At 39.5% G+C, this 26,075-nt stretch overlaps 2 protein-coding genes across 3 annotated transcripts in view; one reads left to right on the top strand and one right to left on the bottom strand.

The window, feature by feature from the left end:
* anos1b (anosmin 1b) overlaps nt 1-10,955 on the bottom strand; it is a 77,835-nt gene extending 66,880 nt beyond the window's left edge. For both annotated transcript variants that reach the window (XM_016512002.1, XM_016512003.1), the window contains exon 1: nt 10,717-10,955. In XM_016512002.1, coding sequence (XP_016367488.1) covers nt 10,717-10,890 — 174 coding nt within the window. In that variant the 5' untranslated portion in view covers nt 10,891-10,955. The remainder of the gene's footprint in view (nt 1-10,716) is intronic.
* Nucleotides 10,956-12,534: 1,579 nt separating this feature from the next.
* The window catches only part of LOC107707893 (fetuin-B-like), a 31,145-nt gene continuing 17,604 nt past the window's right edge, over nt 12,535-26,075 (top strand). The window contains exons 1-4 of the mRNA XM_016512001.1: nt 12,535-12,804; nt 12,976-13,086; nt 13,618-13,705; nt 14,482-14,648. Of these exons, the coding sequence (XP_016367487.1) occupies nt 12,610-12,804; nt 12,976-13,086; nt 13,618-13,705; nt 14,482-14,648 (561 nt within the window). The 5' untranslated portion in view covers nt 12,535-12,609. The remainder of the gene's footprint in view (nt 12,805-12,975; nt 13,087-13,617; nt 13,706-14,481; nt 14,649-26,075) is intronic.

The following is a 26,075-nucleotide window of genomic DNA, read 5'->3' as shown; positions in this document are numbered from 1 at the left end:
GGATGACGAGTAATTTCTTACTGCTAAATTCTGAAAAAACAGAGGTGTTAATTATCGGACCTAAAAACTCTGCATGTAATAACCTAGAACACTAAGACTCTATGGCTGCTCTGTCAATTCTTCTTTATCAGTTAGGAACCTAGGTGTGCTATTTGATAGCCTATTTTCCTAATTAATGCTGTTCAGTTGCTTTGACACAATCTGTATTGTTAAAAGCGGTATATAAATAAAGGTGACTTGACTTGGAATGACCTGCCCAACTCAATCTGAGCAGCTGAGTCCTTAGCCATCTTCAAGAAACAGCTAAAACACATCTCTTCCATCTATACTTGTCCCTCTAACAGTAGAACTCTCTATTCTATTTCTATTCCATCTACTTGTTTTCTTTTTATTTATACAAAAAATAAAGAAAGAAAGAATTTACCCTCTTGACCCTCTATCTGCTAAATGACTAAATGTAAATATCTATCTATCTATCTATCTATCTATCTATCTATCTCAAGATATAGGGGCAAAAAAAAACAAAAAAACAGTGAATTCAAAACATGAGGTATCATGTTTTGTAATTTTTTTTAAGACTCACCGACTAGCTAATTGGGGAAAAAAGTTCAGAAAGCATCTAAACCACTTTCTGCACATTGCTGTAATTATCTAATTAAAATTGTCTAACTATTTTCACTCCAATTGGTTTGATTGGGTATTTTAAAAATGTAGCTGGTAGCATTTTTAATACTGTGTTAAAAAAATCAAGTTAAAAATAGTTCTTTTAAAAACCCTGTCTCAAGATGTTTTGTTCTATTTAGTCTAGCTGTATGAAAGGAAGAACACATCCTTTGTGTGAGTGTGTGTGTACCTACTATTCCCTATGTTACGGGCACCAAAAGTACCCACAAATACAGTTTGACCTTCTGGGGACATTCTTTGGTCCTTATGAGGAAACAAGCTTATAAATCATACAGAATAAATTATTTTGAAAATCTAAAAATGCAGAAAGTTTTGTGTGATGGGTAGTTGTGTGAAGTTTTGTGTGATAGGTGAATACAGTTTTTATGGTATAAATTGCTGCCCCAGACTGTAAGGCAGAGTATTGGGGCAAATCCCAAAAATTAGACCGCAATATAATGCAAAAATCACACCATAAAACCAATGACAAAATTAAAATGAGGCTGCTTTTAACATTTTTGTGTAGTTGATCAGTTTTCATGATTCTTTTTAGGTTTCACTTTTGAGCATTCAGATACTCACTTCCTAAAAGTATATTTGCTGTTTCCAAAATGTAGAACTTGTATCAATATTCTAAAACCCTGTTTTTTTAATAGGGTAGCAAATTGTGGAAATGCAGCTAAAGAATTTGAGGTCACTACAAAAATGTTGGATACCATTAAAAAGCTCAAGACATTACATTTATGCATTTGGCATCCATTGCTTTCAAGGTACACATTTAATCAGTTCTTGCTTTCCCTGGTGTAGAGTTCTCCCTTTTTATCAGTTCACAAGTTCACACTTACATATAATAAACAGAGTAAAGGTTATGTGTATTTGGCGTGCTGTCCGAGGGGAGGGCTCCGAGCTCGGAATTTTGGCCCAAACCCAGAGTACCCCCCTACAGGTTAGGACAGGAATAGTTGTAAGTGCGGAGAAGGGGTGGGGGAGGGATGCTGGAAAACTGTCAAGGAACAGAGGAAAGTCTGCTGTGTATATATATATATACACCTCTTATCTTGTTAATTGGGTTGATTACTGATTGTGCTCCTCTCATGTTAATTAGGTTAATTATCTGAACGTGCTCCTCCTGAACTTTGTTAATAAAACATAATTTCTTGCTTTTGCCCTCCCTTACCCAGGCATTGCTAGTACACACTCTACAGGATGAACTACAACAGAGCTGAAGACCAGTATTTTACTCAGGACCAGTATTTTAATGGGTGGTGGTGTGGGAGGCTACTTTTCATTATATGTTACTTTAAGGTTGGATAATGTTTAGAAAACATATCTAAATAATGGGACACCAGTTTGTGCCCTATTTGTACATGCTACCTACTTCTGAAACCGCAACCACAGCAATGAAATATTTAAACTTTAAAAGTATCAATCATCGGCATTTTAACTTCCTCTCATTCATTCCTGTCATTCTTAGACAGTTTAAAAGCTCATGTGAGTTTTGATACAGTACCTTTCTTTCACGATCCCACCACAGACCACCATCAAAGCCACCAGAGATTTATGCCACATTGCTTCCATTTCAGTTCTTTGGAAAATAACTATATGTTCCGTGCCATAAACCCATCTTATTTCTACAAAGCTTAACATTTTTCAGGCTGCCCTCAGTGTCCCATAATCACGTGATGTTCTCTCGGACCTAAGTTTTCACCACATGCCCCATGGTGACAGAGGGTGCCTACTGACCTGACGACATTTCCCTGAACCGCCTTTACAGCCTCACCAACTCTTGCCTGTTTTTTCTTTAAGCTCGCCTTTCCAGTATTGTTTCAAGTAAAGAGCTAAAGAGAAACAGATTAGCACTGCTCTCTGCGGTGTGGCTTCTTCCTGTAAACAGCCTTTCAATAAAGTTTTTCTGCTGGATTTTTATAGTGTCTGTGACTAACCAGCCCTTATATTTTAATACAGATTACCAGAAGCTGTTGTGGTTTTGACCGTAACACATCACTATGCACATAATAACTGAAATGAGTTATTTCAGTAAAGCCATATAACATCACAAATGAGAAACACAAATGTACAGCTGCTCCTCTGCAATTAAAGAACATTTGCAGACTACCAGGTTGGAGACATTTGTTTAGTGCAATCTCAAAATTTAGACTAGAGAGTTACCTGTCTTTGATAAATAAGAATGCACAAGGTGATAACATTTTTAGTCAGCGAGTTGCAGGAGGTTATGAAACCATGGATGATTGTTCAGCATCTCTAAAGTACATGAAGAGTATAAATCAGTTATATTACAGATGAAAAAAGCATTTAACAAGCTGGATGATACTGGCTTCAAAAAACAGTGTAGGTTCAAATAGAATTCCCAAGTGTCATATGGGTGCAGGCTTAACCAGCACAACATCAATGTCAATGTTATGATGGAAATATTTAAGACCAAGGAACAAAATTTCTAACTGAAAACAGTAATTAATGCTTGTACTTAGAAATTACATAGATTTTTGTGTCATCAGCATAACTATGAAATCCTGTTGTGTATTTTTACAACACGAATGTTTTGCACAAAATTTGGTCTCAAATTTGCATGTGATTTGTCTATTCTAACCAATATGTAAAAAATGGCAGCAGGGCTGATTGAGCATACAAAATCACACTCTGACAGTAGATGGCGCTTTAAGCAGAAATACAGCAGAGACTCTGGGTAGTGTTGTCAAAAGACCCGGTACTTCGGTACCAAGTCGTACTAAAAAAATGAAAACGTTAAGGAACCAGGTTTTTTTAAGTACCGGTGGTACCGAGTACCCGGTCAACCCGGTTCTTGATGCGCTATCGGAAAGGTGTGCAGATGCGCTCAAAACGAGGAAACACATCAAACTAACAAAACACTTTAAAGACAGACACCCAGATCAAATGAAAGAAAAAGAGTTCAAGCAGGTAGGTTTCGTTTTAATTTTTAATATTTAGATATTCTTAGTGTTTCCCATATTGATTTATTTGTGGCGGCCCATGCCACAATATCAAAACTGACCGTCACAAATAGATTTTCCAAAAGGCTTTGACTTCGTTGAATAAACATGAGCACTGCACGTGTCAAAGTCGAAACCCGGTGCGGGTGTTTTTATATCACTGTATTTCTGAAGTAACCCGACTGTCTTAAATTATGGATGGATGTCATTTTCATTTCATCTTGCCTGTACCAAAAGGCTTTGACTTCGTTGAATAAACATGAGCACTGCAGGTGTCAAAGTCGAAACCCGGTGCGGGTGTTTTTATATCACTGTATTTCTGAAGTAACCCGACTGTCTTCAGAAAATTATGGATGTCATTTTAATTTCATCTTGCCTGTAATGCCTGAGCAGCGTTTGTGAGTGGAGCGCTTATTTGATTACAGCCGTTACCGGGGAAACCGCTATCTCTCCCGCTGTACAAGCGCCTCCTGCTGGCAGAGAATGAATTTGCATATATATGCCGCCATAAATAGAATGCAAGTCTGAGGGAAACACCGCTTCTGTTATGAATATTATTCAATATTTTAATTTGAATGTTGGATTGAAATGAACGCTGTTATTAGAGTAGTTAATCGTTAACATAACACTGCTTCTGTTATGAATATTATTCAATATTTTAATTTGAATGTCGGATTGAAATGAACGCTGTTATTAGAGTAGTTAATCGTTAGCATAAGCGCGGCTAGCGCTAATATAATGAGCATTAGAATTAAGTTTCTTTATTAACTATTTAATGCTCCGATAACTTTTATTAGGATAAAAAAAACAGGAGGACATGATGATATTTACGATTTTTACACACCAGAGGCTTTTAAATGAATTGTGAATCTAAAATATGCGTGTTAGAGAATGTACAAATGGTTAACATTGTTTGTGTCATAACAGTCAGAAAAGCAGTTCTGGCCTTTTTTTATTTTTAGCTAGCTTAGTTGTTATTCTTGGCTGAATATCTCTAGAAGGTTTTCAAAAGCCCTTTAAAATTAAATATGTACACAGTTTGGATTAAATGAAAGTATAGTCAAATTTTTTAATTAGCATGTTTTTGTGTTTTGTTTTTGTACCGAAATTGGTACCGAGAACCGTGGATTTTCACTGGTATTGGTACCGAATACTGAAATTTTGGTACCGTGACAACACTACTCTGGTTATTACAGTACACAAAGCAATGCTGCGCAAATTTCTGTTTCTAACTCACTTGTCACTAACTAAGTCCTTATTTGCTTGTATTAAAAGATTTGTTCAGATTTTTGCATTCGTTGTGGTGTTTATCAAACAACATCAAAAACAAGAATACAGAGAACAGATTCTGGATTCTTCCTCTGCTATTCACTGTTGCTTAGCAAATAAACATCTGTTTGTAAGCGCCACTAAGTCATAATTTTAAGTAACAGCTGCACTCTGAGCATGTGACCAAAAAGTGCAAATGTTATTGGTTAGCTAGTTTTCTTAGTGCGATGGAAAAAAGATTAGAACACCTCTGTGTAAAAAAAACTGTCACAGTGACGAGTGCAAATTATGGTGTTGGTCTGAATAGACACATTAACAGGCATTCATTCAGATGCACACCGAATTTTTGCACCAACCATTCATCTTGGTGTGAAAGGCCTTAAAACTACTCTGGCAAAGTGGAAGCATATAGATTAGAAAAACAAGCGGTCCAAGAACTGATCCCTGCGGTACACCTTGTGAAGCAGCAACTGGGTGAGATTTGTGTTTATTTATACTGAAAAATGACAGAGATATGCTGGCCACAGATGGTCAGTAACACCAATAGCAGATTAGCGAGTGAGTGAGGAGTACAGAAGGCTGAACTCAGGACTAAGAAGGCTAGGAAAGTGACGACACCAGTCAGATAAAAGGAAGAGGTTGCTTAGTATCTTTAAGAGGACATCTTAGTATTATGTAGGGGTAGAAACCTTATTGATTTTTTTTTCTTCTAATTTTTGAAATATTTTTTTTCTTCAAAAGCAACTGAGCGGCGACCACGTTTTCTATTAACTTCTGGATAAAATAGATTTAATATGAGCCAAAAGTTACTTAAACTGTATTTTCGAGATTTCGTTTCTTGAATACTGGAAAGATAGCAGCAATCAGAGACCTGTTAGTCGTGGGTAATAGGCAAATTGGCAGAAGACAATGAGCTTTAAGGGGATATGCTAGTAATGGAACAAGTTGGCTGGAGGAAAGGTTTGTTTTTTCAATCAGTTTTGTTTATATGAAAGTTGCGTACAGTAAGTACAGTAGATTTAAAGGCCATGATTGAGCTGAATGATTCTTAATCATTATTCATTTTGAAACAAAGTTTGGATAAACATTTTTTGCAAATATCATTGTGGTTATACCATTTGATGTGAACTTACCTTGAGAAAAAAATCCTTGTATGTCATAAAGGTCACATCATCTGACATGTTTAACTCATGCTGGTTATACCACACACTGTGCTTTGGTGGACGTTTAATATTAATGCTTTTAAATATGATTATTATTTCTTCTCAAAGTTTTGTTTTAACACACTTTAATATAATAATAATAACAATAATAATAATAGGCCAAACTACTCATTAAAATAAATCATTGTACCCTTTTAGTGTGATGTTCATTAAGATCTCAGGATGGTCACCTTGACATTTATGCCCCATAAAAATATTAAAATAATTTTTGGTTGTAAGAAACTCTTCTTTTTCTTTCATGACATAAGACAGACAGTTGAGTATGCATGTAGTGATTAATTTCTAATGAGAGTTTGAGGCCTGCATGATGCCAGCTTTGCCCATGGCAACTCAGTTCTGAAATCTAAGCCCAGTCACTTGGAGATGAGGAAATTTAGTTTGGAGCCAAAGGAAAACAATGTCTTGACAAGAATATGTACAGCACATGGGCTGTGACATCAAAGGCAGCAGTCAAGGAAAATATCCAAGTGCATTTCACGCTTTTAGGAGCCTTCTCTTTTTAAAATACTATGGAAGTCAATGCTACCATCGAGCGTTTCATTACCCACATTCTTTAAAATACCTTCTTCTGTGTGCAAGAGAAGAAATAACTGGTTTGGAACAACATGAGGGAGAATAAATGATGAAAAGCAATATTAAAATAATATTAAAAATATTAAAACTTCCAAATTGGTGGAAATTTTACATGCAATTCAAATGCATACAGTACATCTTACATTTAGGCCTAATTATTTTTGTCGCCAGATTGGTGTAGCCCACAATAATCAGCCAAATCTTGTCCTTATTGACTGGGAAACCTCCAGTGTCCGTGTGAACACCACTTTAAGGTCAGCAGAACAAAGAAGGAGTGTAATTCTACCTAAATGAAAACTTTGCCTACATTTGTTTGATGTCCGTCACTCTACACCTGTCATGTGCAATAACTTGCATTTTTACCGCAGTATAACCATTTGCGCTGACACTGGATATGAACGCCATTAACACAACAAACACCATTGTCTGGAGACGTCGTAAATCATGCACCTGCAGTCAGAGCAGCTGCTGCAACAAAGGACGAGCTCGAGAGATGATGACTTATCAAACATTCCTTTTCTTGAAGTGGTTCGTGTAAGCAGGTGCATGTAAGGACGCTGAACTGGCTGTGGTTTTTGACTTTTAAAGGGCTGAGGAAAAATGGGAGGACACCTTCTTCAAAACCCCCAGCTATGCTTAAAAAATCCTTGTATGTCATAAAGGTCACATCATCTGACATGTTTAACTCATGCTGGTTATACCACACACTGTGCTTTGGTGGACGTTTAATATTAATGCTTTTAAATATGATTATTATTTCTTCTCAAAGTTTTGTTTTAACACACTTTAATATAATAATAATAACAATAATAATAATAGGCCAAACTACTCATTAAAATAAATCATTGTACCCTTTTAGTGTGATGTTCATTAAGATCTCAGGATGGTCACCTTGACATTTATGCCCCATAAAAATATTAAAATAATTTTTGGTTGTAAGAAACTCTTCTTTTTCTTTCATGACATAAGACAGACAGTTGAGTATGCATGTAGTGATTAATTTCTAATGAGAGTTTGAGGCCTGCATGATGCCAGCTTTGCCCATGGCAACTCAGTTCTGAAATCTAAGCCCAGTCACTTGGAGATGAGGAAATTTAGTTTGGAGCCAAAGGAAAACAATGTCTTGACAAGAATATGTACAGCACATGGGCTGTGACATCAAAGGCAGCAGTCAAGGAAAATATCCAAGTGCATTTCACGCTTTTAGGAGCCTTCTCTTTTTAAAATACTATGGAAGTCAATGCTACCATCGAGCGTTTCATTACCCACATTCTTTAAAATACCTTCTTCTGTGTGCAAGAGAAGAAATAACTGGTTTGGAACAACATGAGGGAGAATAAATGATGAAAAGCAATATTAAAATAATATTAAAAATATTAAAACTTCCAAATTGGTGGAAATTTTACATGCAATTCAAATGCATACAGTACATCTTACATTTAGGCCTAATTATTTTTGTCGCCAGATTGGTGTAGCCCACAATAATCAGCCAAATCTTGTCCTTATTGACTGGGAAACCTCCAGTGTCCGTGTGAACACCACTTTAAGGTCAGCAGAACAAAGAAGGAGTGTAATTCTACCTAAATGAAAACTTTGCCTACATTTGTTTGATGTCCGTCACTCTACACCTGTCATGTGCAATAACTTGCATTTTTACCGCAGTATAACCATTTGCGCTGACACTGGATATGAACGCCATTAACACAACAAACACCATTGTCTGGAGACGTCGTAAATCATGCACCTGCAGTCAGAGCAGCTGCTGCAACAAAGGACGAGCTCGAGAGATGATGACTTATCAAACATTCCTTTTCTTGAAGTGGTTCGTGTAAGCAGGTGCATGTAAGGACGCTGAACTGGCTGTGGTTTTTGACTTTTAAAGGGCTGAGGAAAAATGGGAGGACACCTTCTTCAAAACCCCCAGCTATGCTTTGAGCAGTAACGTGAAACCTACACGACGTCCCGTCTTACAAACAGAAATTATGGCTGGAATTCTGCTTAGAATAAAGAAACTCCCTGAGAAGAAATTCAGTCTGCAGTGAGTCATCTCATCCTTATTTAATTACAGTGATTGTAGGAGTAATTTATGAGGCTGTTATAATATGCTTTTCAGAAGCCTTCTTACCAAAGCTCGCACAAGAATGTGCTAGTGAGTCCTTTACAAGGCAGTCCCTCGTGTTACTTCCCAGAGTTCCCACAATAAAAAAGCAACAGTTATCCGACACTCAGTCATATATGAGTGTCAGTGGTCTCATTCTAAAACATGTCGCTATTTTATGGGTAATAAGCAGACCTACATGGCATCTGCACCCACAGAACTCAGTAAAAAGCACAGCAAAATAAAACAAATTGTCATTCACAACGTTCTACAAATCTCCCTCCCCTCGTTAATGAAATATTTTGGCTAATTGAATCAAGGTCTCAGGTACCAATGAGAGTGAATACTCTCTGTACTTTCTAACATACTGAAAAAAATTGTCAAATTAACTGGTTTTATTCAAGTAAAAAAATAAATTAACATCATTAATTTTACCTAAATGCATTTATACCAACAAAATTAATTTGAATGTGTGAAATCAGGTAGAAATAGCTCTTTAAGGTAACAATGGCAAGTTATCACTGTTTTATGTGGTAAATATTAAGCAAAAGTAATATTTTAATACAAATGCAAGATGCATGCAGCAAAAAGGCCTCCGGTATCCAGATGAAATTTTATGATGAAATCATAGATTTAAAAGTCAAATCAAGATTTACAGACAGGAACTGGAAGAGAAAATTAGAATAGAAGTAGATCAGAGAGAAAGTTTAATGTCTGGAACTACTAAAGTGGATAGTTTTTCATAATGTGCCTCTGATTATGACTTAATTATGGCTGGGTTGAGCTGCCACAAACATAAGCTCAAGAGATACACAGCAAACAGAACCGAAAGACAGAGATATAGGAGAGAGTCATGCTGCATGGTGCCAGAGATATAGGAGAGAGTCATGCTGCATGGTGGGCTGTCAGACCATATGCTTTCATGATTCAAGCTCCAAATACCACACAATTAACTACAACTGCACTAAAGCTGATCTCCAGTCAGTTAGGGGATAAACTCATGAAGAAAACAGGTGAAAACAGCCATTAAACACTTCATTCACACACACAAAAAAGCAACGTGTTTCCCATCCACTAAACCAACTGCATATGCTCAGAAAAGATCCCAACTCAGCATCTGAAACTAATGGGATTGGGGCTAGTTGTCACATAGGGATGCAAAAGACAATAAATGTATGGTTTCAAACACTTTTTAGCTGAATTGAGCTTATAACTACTAAACTTCACAATATTCACACTTTTTGAACTAAATTTACCTGAATAGATACACTATTGTATTTCTAGGGTTACATTTAATTTGAAGGTGTCCTTGTTACAGTGTAATTATACATTAATTACTGAGTACTATTAATTAGCTACATGTACTTACTATATGATTAGTGTTTGGTTTAGGGTTACTTGCATGTAATTATGCATAATTTGTTGTTATTATAATAGTAAGAACATGTAACGTGTAACAATGACACCTTGAAATAAAGTGTTACCTCTGCTTTCCAGAAATTGTATCAAAACTGAGCAACAGTTATAGGTCTGCTGTTGTTTTTCGTTTATGAAGCTGCTTTGAAACATTCTGTATTGTTTAAATATATTATAATTTATGTTAATTTATTATTGTAACAAACGGACATCATAAAATCACACTGGCATGCAATTTGCTGTTGATCAGAACAATTAATTGATAATTTTGTATGTTAGCTTTTACGCGTTTGCGGCTTATTGTTTCGACCTTTAACAGTTTTATTTATATATTTCCAACAGCTATTCTTCTCAATTCAGTGTCAACAACCAGAAAGTTGCCAATGGGACAACGCGATAATGGTAAACGAAGCTCTTCTTAAAGGCTATATTTCCCATACAAAATACGGACCTACCTTCTAAACTAAACTAGCAGCGAGAAACATTCACTCTTGGTGGCTCTTACCTGCAGGTGTTTGAATAACGCGGTGATCTGCGTGATGTGAAGCGTCAGGCAGCGCGAGACGCAGCGCGCGCTTTCAGTCTTCTCCAAGGTATCCGCTTCTTCGGTCCGGCGCGCAACGCTCGCTTCAAAAACACAACAGAGCAGAAAGCAGCAGACCTTCCTCATTAACACCATCTTCAATGAGGACGTTCACGTAAATGTGCGTTGACGGTGGTGCGGCTGAATGCACTGGATGCGCTTCAGGCTCGTGCTGAATGCTGTGCGCGCTGGACACTCCCTCTCGCTCGCGCAAACCTGTCATCTGAACTCAGCTCATTCATAGTCTGTCAGTTTTGTGTTTAGATCTAAAAACGAATTTAAACCATGTTTTAACGAGAAACTTTCAAGAGTCTGAAAACTGGCACTTTATGGCTCACCACTGGACAGTAAAGCAACGTTGATTTATCTTAAGATGGAACATCCAGGTATAAATGACGTTTGAAAGGTTATGAAAATAACATGGAAGTAATGGCAGAATACACTTTTCTTTAATTGTGTTCCCACATTTATAATAACAGAATTGGAGTGGATTTATATTCCCTGCTGAAAAAAAACAAAAAAAACAATAGAAACCATCACAGAAATTCTAATGGTTTCCACTACAAATACACATACAAATTTACAAACCATCAACTTTTAACCATTAAAACCAGTAAAAATGGTTTCCTGTAGTGTGTTTTAGAACATATTCTTGAATATTGAAGAATATTCCCATTAGGATTTAGTGGTTTTAGACACCAATAGAAGGCGACCAATTACCAGTAGAAACCATAACAGTTTCCATTAAAAGCAGTAAAATTCCCATTATAACCAGTAAAACCATTACACATTCTCTGATGGTTTCTATTGTTTTTTTTTCAGCTGGTTCCAAATGAATCACTTAAGTGACTAATTTAATTGAGATTAATTAATCGAGAATGAATAAAAGACAACACATTGGCTTTATTTTAATTTCTGAGGATCTCTAAATCTTCCTTTATGTTATTGTTTTTATGTTATTGTTAAATAGCGAGTCATAATTATAACTCTTTTGCGATGAACGTCTCGGAAACAATGCAAAAACAGTGGCGCATGAATGAGATAATAATAATAAATATCAAAATACCAATGTATACCACTGTCCTGACATTTTGATGACCATAGATACCTTTGACCGCAAAACCTGTTTCCATACTGGATTCAACCTGCAGTATCCCTGCGTCCCAACGTGCATACTATCCACCCTATCTGACCTGAATAGTACTGAATAGAATTTAGGATGGATAGTATGCACATTGGGACGCGGCTCTGTGTCCATCCACAAGGATCTGAATGGAAATTTGTGTCGCATCTTTGCAATACCAGCGCCATCTTCTGATCGAATAAAGTATAACTACTGCATGAGAGAGTATATAGCCAAAAAAAAACTCCTCTCAGGACCTAAATATCGACCTTCCTCTAAGTTAGGTCTATCTCTAAACAAACACACATGAACTAGCCAATCAAGGTCTTTATTTTCATAAGAAAATTAAAGAGGTTTTGTGTGGAACTCAACTCTGCTGCAGATGACTGGTCTTCACAAGGAGAAATGAGCATTCCTAAGGTAGAGTGTTTATTTGTATTTTAAATATTGATTCTTCTTCTTATATTTTCGTTTAAAGTGTATATTGTGAATCAGTTTGGATAGGTTTGGAGCCTGTAGACTATGACACACACATGCTGTTTACATCACAGTGAGGTCACACATTGATCATCTTGTTAATGTTTATCGAACCTGATTCCAAAGTCACATTCATCTCCTGGTATAAACGGATGCTAGACTGCATTTGAAATAAACCTGGTTATCCTGTGCGTGATCTCTAATGAGAAAGAAAGATGTTGACTCTGATTTGGATTTTTCTGACCGCAAACATTTTGTGTGTCTCGGGGACAAGTTTAGTTCATGTTCCCTGTGACGACAAGACTGTGGAGAAGTTGTCCCGACTGGTCGTCACGTACGTAAACGAGGACAGACAAACAGGTTACAAATTTGCCCTTAATAGAATCACAAACGTCCAGGCGCATCAACAGGTTGGTAAACAGTGCTGTCATTTTCACCAGTGGAAAGGCGACCACACCATTCATAGATCCACTCATATTGATCAATTAATTGTTTTTACAGATTCGAAGCCAGACTATATATGTATTTTTCATCTTTGCAAGAACCTGTTTATTTCATAGGTTCACTTTCCTGTGCTGTAGGGTCCAGCTGGAAAGGTCTATTATCTTGATTTAGATGTCCTTGAGACCAAGTGCCATGTCCTCAGTCCCAAATCGTGGAAGAAATGTGCTATTAGACCTTTCATGGAAACAGTAAGGCTTCAGCTTCAGTTATTTGCTGCTACTGTACATCTTAAAGTTTGGATTGAATATATGGCCTCTGGTTGACAGTGTAGTAGTGTTGTTTACCTCGGTTTAAAATTCCATCTGGTAAATTCACAAATATTGACCATGGGCTTAAGATTAACCAGCAGAACATTTTCCATTAACATTTTTCACTGCATGCAGCTCTATTATGACCATTTAACGGATGCAAATCTGGACCTCAGACTAAAATCTCTAGCTTTGTTTAATCTATTATTGCACTTTAAAACCTGTGCTTTGCATTGTGAAAAAGAGGCAAGTGATGGTGGCGAAAAGTGGCTTTTTTAAAATGAGAAACATGAGAAAAGCTCACACGAATAGTGATACATCATGACTAATCCAACTTCTAACTCATATTAATCCATGAAGTAACTCAGTGCAGATGTTTCACAGAATCTGGTTTTAATATGTCTAGAAAAGAGTAAGAAAAAAGGGTGTTTTAGGTTGGTTTATGGACAATTTATGTTTCCTGTGTTGTAGCAAATCTCTGGAAACTGTAACACCACAGTGCTCCACACACCTGAGGGCTTCTCTTACCTCTACAGCTATGACTGCACACTCGTACCAGGTCAACCAGTTACTTCCATTTCTTTCTGCACGCATTTGCAGGAGTTCCCTGCAAAATAGAAATCTCAAAATGTGAACCTTTTAGCTTATGTAAAACTAGAATGGAGCTGCAACTAACAATTACTATGATAATTTATATAAAAAAATAAATGTGCATTTCATGCATCTCAAATCCAGTAAACAGCACACGCATGCATCAAAGCACATGACAGAGCAGGATATATTAAACTATGCTCTTGTTTGAAGTGTTTAACATAAAAGATTCTCAGTATGTGTTTTGTCCGTAGACATGTGCCATTTACTTCTGGGAAGTGACATGACTCAAGTGCACAGACAAGATTAATCAATCCTCAAATTCATTGTTCATTATCTTTTATTATAGATTTCATGGATTAGTTGGTGCAGCCCTCAAGTAAAGACTCAAATCTCCAAGTCTAATCATATTTCCAAGCCAAACAGTAAAATCATATTTTTGGTTGAAAGATGCTTATAATCTAATCATATTAGAAAAAGGACCACATTAATAAAATGCAGGGATGTCTCAGAAGTAATTTTATTTACTGCTTAATAGCGATTACCAGTTCTGTTTAACAGCAAGGACCACAATGGAAATAAGTCTTTGAATTTATTGACAAAAAAGGTTTGAGGACTTGCTTTTGTCAAATAAACTTATTAAACTACTGCAATGCTTCACTGCTGTTTTAACAAACGCAACTTCCAATTTTTCTTTTATCCTACTCACTTAAAGAACTAATCTCTCTACTTTCCTTCTCCAAGACCCTCCAGAGAAGTTACGCTTGACGTGTCCAGACTGTCCTCTGCTGCTGCCGGTCGACAGTAATGAAGCCATCGCTGCAGCTCGGACATCCCTCCTTAAATACAATAGACAGAGCACGCTTCCTGTTAGCCTGACTGTGAACACCATCACCAGAGCCTCCCATCAGGTAGCAAAAGATGACAATTCATCAGTTTTTCCCAATTTATTAAGCGGTGTTGTCACTGAGGTTTGCCATGTAACACCATAATACTGGGTTATATTGTGAAATTTTACAGGGGGAAACATCATGAATGAAAATTACTTGACAACAGTAATTCCTATACAAGTATCCTAGCCTTAAATAATGTAAAGCATAGTCACATGAAGGCATCTTAGATGGCATGCAGCAAGCTTTTTTTGTGATCTGTTATGTGAACAAGCATGCCTACTTTTCATATGGTTGCCAACAGGGGCGTAGCCATCATTTCAGAAGTGAGGGGGACAGAAATGTAAAAAAAAAACACACTTTGGTACACTTTACTTTAAGGTGTCCTTTTTACACGTTACATGTACTTACTATTACAATAACAATACATTATGTATAGTTGCATGTAAGTAACCCTAACCGCAAGCATAATTACACTCTCGACTCAAGTGCTTTAGGGTCTAAGCTGATTTAACCTGTAACCGGCCCACACCCTACCCCTCACAGATGTGGGGAAGGAGTGGGATCGAACCCTAACTGACTCACGCCTTAAACTTACCCCTTACAGCTCTAAGGGTGGTGGAGTTTGACCTGGGGCAGACTCAGGTCCTAGCCCTATCTCTCACAGAGCTAGGAATAATAAGATAGTCTCAGCTCTAGTCCTTTGATGGAATGCGATGCTGGATCAGGATTATCAGGCTGTGACCTTTTTGGATTACGGTTTGGTTCGCTGGTCTGGAACAAGTTCATTCAGGAACTTTGCATTCCCACGGCTGGTTGGGTCTAAATCTAGGCCTGAACCGACCCTCACCCTAAACTTAACCTTTGTAGACGGATGATTTAAAAACCTAGCCTTTCCAACACTTGTGCCAACGCCCAGATGGGCTACTCTACTAGACAGGAGAAAGTCACAGCGGATATTGTATGGTCTAGCATGGTGTTGGGTTTCCTGACACTTAACTCTGGCCAGAGTCATCGGACCAGGCCATACCATATTATGCACATGACCATTTCATGGGTCTCACTAGCACCGGTTTCTGCATATTCAGCCTTAAACGCTCGAGCCGTTCTCTGGTAAGTAAAATGGAATCTGAGTAGGCTAGAAACTGTCTGAGCATCTGGAAAATTTGGGTGAACATCCTTCTTGACTTCAAACAAAGTTTCTTGGAATGCAGTGCTGGACCAGGATTACTGGGTTGTGACCTTTTTGGGTTGCAGTCTGGTTCGCTGGCCTGGAACAAGTTCAGTCAAGAACTTCACGTTCCCAGATCTAGTTGGATCTAACCCTGAACCAACCCTCACCCTAAACCTATCCACTGTAGCCCTGTGGGCCAGACACTCTTTTAGCCCAGCTCTGGATAGGCCTAACCTGGTACCAAACACTGCTCTATACCCAACACCTATGGCCTAATGGGCAAACAACTTAGTTGTTTCCTACAATCCTAACCAGAGACTTGGTTTGGTTGCAAAAAGCGCTGCCCTAAATCTTACCGATTGTAGCCATATGGGCCAGGTACTTTGCCCTTTCCACCCTTGTGCCTTTTATCCTGGGCCCGATGCCAAGAGGGGATCTCCCAAACAGGAGTTGATCAGTCATTTTGGATTAGGGGCAGATGCGGGTTTGCTTGCATAGTTTCGTATTTACTTTCATAACCCTAGAAGCCAGAGCCCTGCTTTACATAACCCTACAAGGATGGTTTAGGGAATATCTTTTTTGTCTTATGTTTTGCTTTAATGTAGCCCACATGACCATCTGGGCATTTCTCCTGGAGGGGGGGACGGTATAATCTAATGTGCATTGGCCCGTGCCCTTGCCTCAGTCTCCCTATTCCAAACCTTCCCAGCTGGGTGCTGGTTAGGGGGGAGCTGTTGTAATTTTCAAACACCTAACCTTGACCAGAGCTATCGGACTTGACCTGATGGAAAATTGCATGTTATTGTGGTGGGCCTTTCTTTCTTGGTAATGTTTTTTCTCTGGGGAGAAGTGAGATGCTGGGCCGCATTTATTCAGTCAGAGACTCCAGGCTTGGGCTGGGTTCGCCAGTTCGGAGCAGGTTTGACCAGGGACCTTGCATTTCGGCTCCTAGGTTGTTTGTATTGAGATGGATAAAAGGGTTGGGGAGAAGTGTGATGCCGGGCCATATTTATCTTGTTGGAGCCTTCGGGTTTGGGCTGGGTTCGCCGGTTCGGAGCAGATTTGACCAGGGACCTGGCAGTTCTGCTCCTAGGTAGATGGTGTTTACTGCTGAGTTTAAGATTGGCCTTTTGATGGTTGGAGAGATCGGAAGGGGTGGGGGTATCTTTTTGGAAGTTTGAAGCTCCCTCTGTGGTCCACTTGGACTTAGAGCCGGGGGACTTGTGAAGGGAGAGCGGATCGAGCCCGGACAGGCTCCTATAGGAGATGTGTGGCCCGGACAGGCCTATCGTCTCCTGATCCACTGGTTGATTATTATTGGGGGGGATATGAACTCACCTACTTGTAAGGGTTTTTGACAGTTACTCTTGTTCATAGGTATCTATTGGGATGGTGGCTGATCAGGAATTCAGAGGACTGATTACGAGCTTGAATAGGTTTCTGAAAGCATTTCATCATGCCGGCATGATTCAGCTTGTGGAGAATCAGAATCGTGGGCCGGTGGGTCTTTTATTTACGTTAATGCCCAAATTTGGCTTCATACGGGGGTGGATATTCTGCATAATCATTGTCAGGAGGCTCTCCAGGGGGCCAGGGCAGAGTTGTCGGATTCATCGCTGCTGCGCTGGAGGGAGGCATGACAGGTAGTGGTGAGATGGACCCGGAAGGATATGAAAACTATCTGGGAATCAACAGTAAGTTTGGCGTCTTATTGGTTGAAAACTGATGACAGAGGAAGCCCCAGGTATAGCAGAAGGAGCAGCAGGGAGGGGAATGCCAGAAAGCTCTCAGCAGATTCTGAGGGAGGGGGAGGGGGGTCCGGAGATGGAGTCGCGTATATTGCATCTTTGCATTGAGGGGCCCCCATCATCAACGGCAGCAGTGAAGGTGCGAATTATGCAGGGGGATGAAGGTCGAGAGGTTGTAACAACAGTCCAAGATTCTCCAATACCTTCGGTGGGGCGTCATAGGACACCAGAACGAAGGTCTTGGAGCCTACCCGTGGCTTGGACAAAGGGGAGGCCCTGGAGCAAGAACAGAGCCAGAGAAGTCTGGGGGAGGAACACTTGGACAAATTACAAGAAGAGCTTAATCGGTCGGGGTCCTAGGAACCAGGTCAGGCTCAGCTTATAGTTCAGGGGGAGTCCAACATAGCGGGCCCCATTGGAGAGCTTCCGTGTAAAAGCCCTCCCGCAGGTTCTTCAACAGTCTTACAGTTTCCAAAGCCAAAAGATAAGGGGGTGGTTACTGTAGATCCCCAAGGGGCAGCCCAGGGCCTACATAAGAGGCATGATCACCATGGTGTCAAATATAAAAATTGGAGTTTGGCACCAGTAGACCGATACTGATTATGAGGAACTAAAATGTGGGTCGTTTTTCACCTATTGATGACATAAATGTGGAGGTAAATTATTACCCAGGGGCGAATTTGGCCCAAGCATATCATATTATTAAGCACATGACCCCAATGTCAGCCAATACCCAATGTGACAAGTGGGGCGGGGCTGAGAGCCGTGGGAACGGAGCGAGGCCGGTGGAGTAAGTGATAATGCACGACACCTGCGCCACTCACCAGTCTCGAGTCCCACGGAGGAGCTCTGGAAGGATAAAAGGAGGAGTGACGACAGTGAAGGACGAGAGAGGACCAGGCCTGGACTTTATTTTGTGTTTTGGTTTTGTTTGTGCGCGGCAGTCGTCCGTGAGTGGCTGTCGCGCTGTTTTGTTTATTTTATTATTAAAGTTTTGTTTAAATGTTCGCCGGTTCTCACCTCCTTCTTCCCGATCTACGAACTTTGTTACATGGGTGCCGTCGGAGTGGGAGTCCGGACTGCTGATAAAAACACATTAATTCACAAGTAATCCACACCACTCCAGTTCATCAATTAACATCTTGAAGCAAAAAGCTTGTGTTAAAATAAAGTCCAGGCCTCTCTCGTCCTTCACTGTCGTCACTCCTCCTTTTATCCTTCCGGAGCTCCTGCGTGGGACTCGAGACCGGTGAGAGGCACAGGTGTCGTGCATTATCCCTTACTCCACCGGCCTCGCACCGTTCCCATGGCCCCGCCCCACTCGTCACACCCAACAGGTTATTTTGGCTTTTGGAATTAATAATGTGGACCAGGGTAATCCGACGATTATGAAGGCGGCGTTGGAACGTTGGTGGAAAATTAACTATCATAAGGGGTTGCTGAGGCGACAAGTGGAGAACCTGAAGATGTTAAACAGCTGCATTGAGGAAGCAGGCCACAGAATCCCAATTTTACCCAGGGAATTGTTCCAAATGGAGGCAGACAAGCTTCATTGGGCACCACAAACAGTGGAGGCTATGTGTACTTTAGGCACTGGATGGGGCATTTAAACTTAAAACTAATGGGTCCATAGAAAGGGGCCCATTACAGAAGAGATCGGTTATTAATTTGAGATTTTTGAATTATCTCTTGTACAGTTCTCAGTTGTTGACAAAAGTTTATCGTTTATCCCTTCCCATTTAGTTAAAACTTTCGACAATATGTCTTTGTTGGCGGATTTAGGCCAGTTTTTTGTTAAAATGCAGAGGACAGTTTTCTTTAGGCCGAGCTCGGATTTGATTCGGGCAAGACCTTTTTGCTTATGGTGGAGCTGGATTCCTCCACCCCAGGACTTACCGGGGGAAATGTGGGATTTTTTCATGAGGAATGTAGATGATGTCCAGCAAGTGCCCACAGGAATACAAGACCCAATTCCTAATTTAAAACTAGCAGAAATACATGCTTTGGAGAAATTGTCCCACAGGAGGGACATTATAATTAAACCAGATGAAAAGGGAAGTGTGATAATCCTAATGGATAGGCCGCAATATGTCCAGGAGGGACTTTGTCAATTGGAAGACAAAAGCTTTTATGCTAGGTTAATGGCTCCAGTCTTTCAGGAATAGATCCACTGAATTGAACGAGTGGTGAATTCCCAGGTCAGGGGAGGATACATCTGACGGTGACAGGCAGAATATTTACTGGGGGAACCCAAGCCCAGACCAAAATGTTTTTTTATTTACTGCCCAAAGTCCATAAGCCCCTGGATAAGTGGCTGACCCCTTGGATGCTCCTAGGTTGCCCCATAGTTTCCAACTCTGGGAACGAGAGTTACCAGTTGGCAGAATTTATATATTTTTATTTAAATCCATTATCAACCATGCACCCCAGTTATGTAAGGGACACTTATGCTTTTTTTGGGGAAAAAGTTAGGGGTTAAGTCTCACTGTTCCCACTGAACCTTTTTTTTTCACTGTATGTGGAAAGTTTATATACAAATATCAAAATCCCCTTGGGTCTGAGGGAGATACGAGAATGTTTTACTAAGTTTCCAGATGCTTCCCGGCCGGAGGAGGCGATCTTGGAGCTCCTTGAGTTGAGTTTGACTATTTAAAGATCAAGGGGACGGCCATAGGGGTTTGCACCGGCATATGCTAACATCTATATGGTGCAATGGGAGGAGTCAGTTTTTTACCAAATACCAAATTACCCCGGTGTTATTTTTAGGTTTTTGGATGATGTGTGGGGAATTTGGCAACATGGCCACAACATGGATTTTCAAAGCATTTTGGAGAGCCTCAATTCTCATCATTCCTCCAATAAGGCTAAAGTGGTATTGGATGACCGGGCAGCGGATTTCCTGGATACAAAAGAGTATAAGGGGCCGGGATTTGTGACCTCCGGGAAATTGGACTTCAAAGTCTTTAAGGACACCGACACCCATGCGCTATTACATTATCACAGCTATCATCCCTGCCACACTTTTCGGGGCATTGTTCGGGCACAGCTATTATTATTTAGCAGGATTTGTACACGGGATGAAGATTTTCAGGAGGCTAAATGGGTCGTGTTCAAAGCTCTCCAGGGTAGGAGATACTCCAGAACATGGCTATGGACAATTTATAAGGAGCATTGTGGTTCAATCGATGGTTTACTTACCCAGTCATACCCAGTCAGTCATTTATTTTTCTCAAATCTTGGCCTGCACCCTGGCAGGGGAAGGAGTCACAGTGTTGACAGCCTACAGGTGAAATATAAACCTCAGAAATTTGTTGGTACATAGCCATCTTCAGGCGACCGGAGAAAGGTCAGGGGGGGCAAGAAGGCCGCGGGGCATAAAAACGAGGGGAAAACAGGAGGCTTGCCACTTACCGAGGATCCCGTTGGCCACTAAGAATTGTATTTATGTGATTCGGTGTGCCAGATGTGGTAAACAGTATGTGGGGCAAACATGGAATACCATCAAAACACGTTTATACAAACATAGGTATACTGTTCAATCTGGGTCAGGAGGAGGGACTGGGAGACTCTTAAATAGAGCATTTCAGGAAGCATGGAGCCAACAATTTGTGGATCCAAGGGTTGGAACACAATAGGCAATGGACGACCAGACAGCAGTTGCGTAAAGAGCATATATGGATTAAGAAGCTAAACACAAGGGCCCCAAATGGCCTGAATGACAGGATGGAGATGAGAAGATATTAACTTTGTTTTAGTTAAAAAGAAATAAGGGATTATATTGCTAATATATATATGCATATGCATGTGCGTATATATAGTATAACCGTCCCAACTATTTTAAATCGGGCCTGTTATAGGAGTAAAAGGGGGGATCAATTTTGCAAGAGGTCCTACTGGTTACGGTGTAATAAAAAGTTGATAAATGCAAAAAATAAACAAATAAAAAAATAAATAGGATAACCCTTTTCCAAACTGTATTAAACCATCCATGCCAAATATTCACAAACACCATATTAAACACTTTACAAATATACAGATTCCCCCAGTAAACATTCACAAAAACAAACAAACATAATGCCCAGAATAAATGAGCAGGGTTTTGAATTCGGAATATCCAGCAGTGCTGATGATGATTTGTGCCAGTTTTGTAAATTAGTGCAGTTTAACAGTCTTATCTGTTGATGAAACGACGGATGCAATGCAAATCCTTGCAGAGGTAGGCCGGGTAGCTTTGGGTATAATCCTTGGACAGGTGCGAATAACGAACTCAAAGGAACACCAAAGTTGTTCATCCACTCCTCATAGTCGTTAGCATGCAACATTAGCATGAATTGGAACAAATAAAAATCCTCTAGAAAAGATAACAACTAATCAGAGTCCATACAGTAACCAAACAAACATTATATACAAAACATTAAACGGTAAACTCCACTAAAGTTAAATTTAACAAAAGCACCTACAAATTACATATAGACAGCAAAGTGTGAAATAGAACAGCAAACTTACGGTTGAGCAGCAAACTAAACGTTTCTCAGACCAGGATTGTTTGTATTACAAAGAAGCCATGAGGGATTAAAACAGAATCTGCTTCTTCTTCTTCTTATGATGTTTAATGGTGGTTGGCAAACCAGCTTTTGGTGCGTATTCCGCCACCTACTGGGATGGAGTGTGAGGCGATGATATCAATGGAAATGCTAATTAAAAAAAAAACCTTCTACCTATATTTTATTATATAAATTTGTTCTTTTCAGAAAATTAATAAGAGCTTTATAACCTTTATGAGAACTGTTTAACACATTCTGTAATGTCATAGAATTAATGCCGGCAGATTTTAATTCCTCTTTTAACTGTATTCTTTCCCTTTCATATGCCCTACAGTTAATCAGCACATGCTCTACAGTTTCTGGAAGTCCATAATGATTACATTGACCATATTCATGTCTTCCTATCATCTGGAGTGATTTATTAAGAGTAGAGTGTCCAATTCTCAATCGCGATATAACTGTATCATCCCTTCTATTACCATAAGCAGTTCTTACATGTCCTACTTGTTTATTTATATTATACAAATGTCGCCCTTTGTTACCTTTATCCCATCTCTCTTGCCATATCTTTCTGACAGCTACTTTAATTAAACCTTTAATTTCAGATTTACTCAAGGGTATATGTATGTCAATATTTTTGTGCTTAAGAGCCTGTTTCACTATCTTGTCTACCTCCTCATTTTCTTCCACTCCAACATGAGCAGGCACCCATAAAAATTCTGCTAGAATTCTCATTTGCCGTATTCGGTACAAACTTTGCAGTACTTCTTATAAAATATCTTGTCTAGATTCTGATTTTCCAATCAGTATACTTGTGAGTGCAGAATATGAATCTGAACAGATTACCAATGTTGTTGGTTGGATTTCTTCCACCCACTGTAAAGCTATCTGAATAGCGATCATCTCTGCTGCATATACTGATATATTATTAGAAGTTCTTTTTGCAGATTTATATTTAAAGTGAGGAATATACATGGCAGCACTTGTACGCCCAGTTTCTGGGTCTTTAGAACCATCTGTATACATTTGTAAAAAATTACAAAAGTTTCATGGCACTCAGCGGGTGTTGCATGCATCAGTCCAAAAGAAGTTAAATAAAAAGCACCCATCCATAATAAAAAAAGTGTCTCACACGGCTCCGGGGGGTGAACAAAGACCTCCTGTAGCAAATCGATGCATTTTGTAAGAAAAATATCCATATTCAAAACGTAATAATCACTTTAATCTAGCTTGCGCTCACTGTTGCGCAACGCTGACCTCCATACGTCATCCGCCCGGAGCTGCTTCTGTGTACAACAGTGAGCGCAAGCTAGATTAAAGTGATTATTACGTTTTGAATATGGATATTTTTCTTACAAAAATAGCGATTAGTCAACAGAAGAGACAGACGGCAGTGCATGAGTGTTTTGCTTAATACTTTGATTGAAGATCTGTTGTTTTAAATGATTACTTGCTGCTAGGAAGGAATATTTCATTGTCTACATATTTCTACTTTGTATTTTCTTTGTAGTTTGTATTTTTGATTGCACTTACTGGTAATTATAATAACTGCCGTCAGCTAAGAAGGAGCATGTGTTATTTGCATTGCTCTCTTCCTGCACTTAAGTGCGAACTGTAGTTTTGATTTGAGCAATTGCCCTGCTATAGGCTATTGGCTGTGCTAATTAGAAGGCAGCCACAGCGACTGTAGACTATTTAAACTGCTTGGGAGAAGCGATTAGTCAACAGAAGGGATGGCAGCGCGTGAGTGTTTTGCTTAATACTTTGTTTGGAGATCTGGGCCCGTATTTATCAAGCCTCTGAGAATTACTCTCAAGAACGCTACTTTGAATTGATTTAAGTGTAAAAAAATTCTTGGCTCAAAGCTGTGCTTAAAAGTTAGTTATCAAGCATCTCAGTCGTAATTTAAGTGAAGTGTAGGATTAAATCTTAAGTGTCAGTTTTAGAGTTGATTCACGACACTTTGCTGTGCCACAAACAGGATTTTGGATGACGAAATACGCATGGACCAATCACTGAATAGATTTCCTTATTTAAGAATATTCTCAGATAAATTCACATTGAATGGTTAAATTCCTAATAGGAGTTTACATTCAACACACATTTGACAATAAAGAATTTTAAAGGGAATACATTATGGTAAGGAAACGAATCGTCATCACAACCTTCAATTTAGGGTTGTGCCGGTAGACAATAGTAGGGCCTATTGTGTATCAACGATAGTCAGAGATATCACCTGTTGCTGATTTCTATGACGACAGCAAGATGATTATTATTATTATCCGTCAAAAATATAGGCGCCTGTCTTTAGTGATGCAGCGCGGAGAGCCACGGCGCAGCTGGTGAGTAGCCGTGATCAGCTCCGGTGGCCGTGTCGGAGCCGTAACGCGCTGCAGACGTGTGCAGTGTAAATAAGGGGTAAGAGATTTATTGATACAGTGTAGGTAGCTTCACTGATTATAACGGGAGTGTTTTTAAAGAGCATATAATACTCGCGCTAGACTGAAGTCATTTATGATGTTCTTTGGTAATGTAAATATTCTTTCGCCTATCTTTAGTGATGCAGCGCGGAGAGCCGCTTCAGAAACTGGTGAGTAGTCGTGATCAGCTCCGGTGGTCGTGTCGGCGTCGTAACGTGCTGCAGACGTGTGCCGTGTAAATAATGGGTAAGAGATTTATTCATGATACAGTGTAGGTAGCTTCACTGATTATAACGGGAGTGTTTTTAAAGAGGATATAATACTTGCACTAGACTGAAGTCAGTTAGATGTTCTTTGGTAAATGTAAATATTCTTTGCTCGTTTCTGTTTGAATAACTGAGGAAATTTAACCGTTTGATTAACTGCTTGTCATCAAACATTTCAAGAACATCTTCTGAAAGATTCGCGCATGTACATCTCTGTCTCCTCAGCGCCATCACAAGTCCCTACCGGCAACTCCTAACCACTTGAGAGACCTCTCGAGCTGTCTTAAATAACTGGGAGAGTAAGAGTGATTCTTAGCTTTAAGAAATTTGATAACTTGCTTTTATACTTAAGTTTGAAAGTAGGAGTAAATTTAATGAATTCTCAGCACTTAAGACTAAAATGGCACTTTGAGAAGCTTGATAAATACGGGCCCTGTTGTTTAAATGATTACTTGCTGCTAGGAAGGAATATTTTGTTGTCTACCTATTTCTACTTTGTATTTTTGTTGTAGTTTGTATTTTTGATTGCACTTACTGGTAATTATGATCATTGCCGTCGGCTAAGAAGGAGCCTGTATTATTTGCATTGCTCTCTTCCGTCCGAACTGTAGTTTCGATTTGAGAAATTGCCCTGCTATAGGCTATTGGCTGTGCTAATTAGAAGGCGGCCACAGCTGTTTTCACTTTAGTCTCTTAGACTGTGTATTTCTTTGATGTCTGTGCACTGACTCGGAAGCGTCAGCAGAAGCGTTCAGCCCTCATGTGAAGACCAACGAGTGTAAAGACCTGCGACTTTACCTGCGCGACTTCACCGAGCAACGAAACCGCCAACGCACTTAAGTATAATTTTTATCTTCCCTTTACTAACTCTCCTTTTATGTCCTCTCTTTTCTGCCTCTATCATGTGTTTCCAAAACATTCCGGTTGTCTCTCGACAACGCTCTAACATCACACGCAGACGGCAACGCAATCTTGCTAACCTGCATCCTATCTCTACATCTTCTACTGCACCTCTTTCTTTCTCTGTGGGTCTCTGGAATTGTCAGTCAGCTGTCAACAAAGCAGACTTCATTTCTGCTTTTTCTTTAAACTCCACACTTAGCATCTTGGGCTTGACTGAGACCTGGATTCGTCCAGAAGACTCAGCAACCCCAGCTGCTCTAGCTAACAATTTCTCTTTCTCTCACCCCCCCCGTCAGGTTGGCCGGGGTGGGGGCACTGATCTGCTCATTTCTAACAATTGGAAATACTCAACCCACTCTCCCCTATGCAATTATAACTCATTTGAATCTCATG

This window comes from Sinocyclocheilus rhinocerous, unplaced genomic scaffold (assembly GCF_001515625.1).
Source record: "Sinocyclocheilus rhinocerous isolate Xijiao unplaced genomic scaffold, SAMN03320098_v1.1 scaffold2250, whole genome shotgun sequence".
NCBI classification, from domain to species: Eukaryota; Metazoa; Chordata; class Actinopteri; order Cypriniformes; family Cyprinidae; genus Sinocyclocheilus; species Sinocyclocheilus rhinocerous.
The sequence above is the reverse complement of the archived record's forward strand: the minus strand, read 5'-3'. Positions and strand labels throughout refer to the sequence as shown.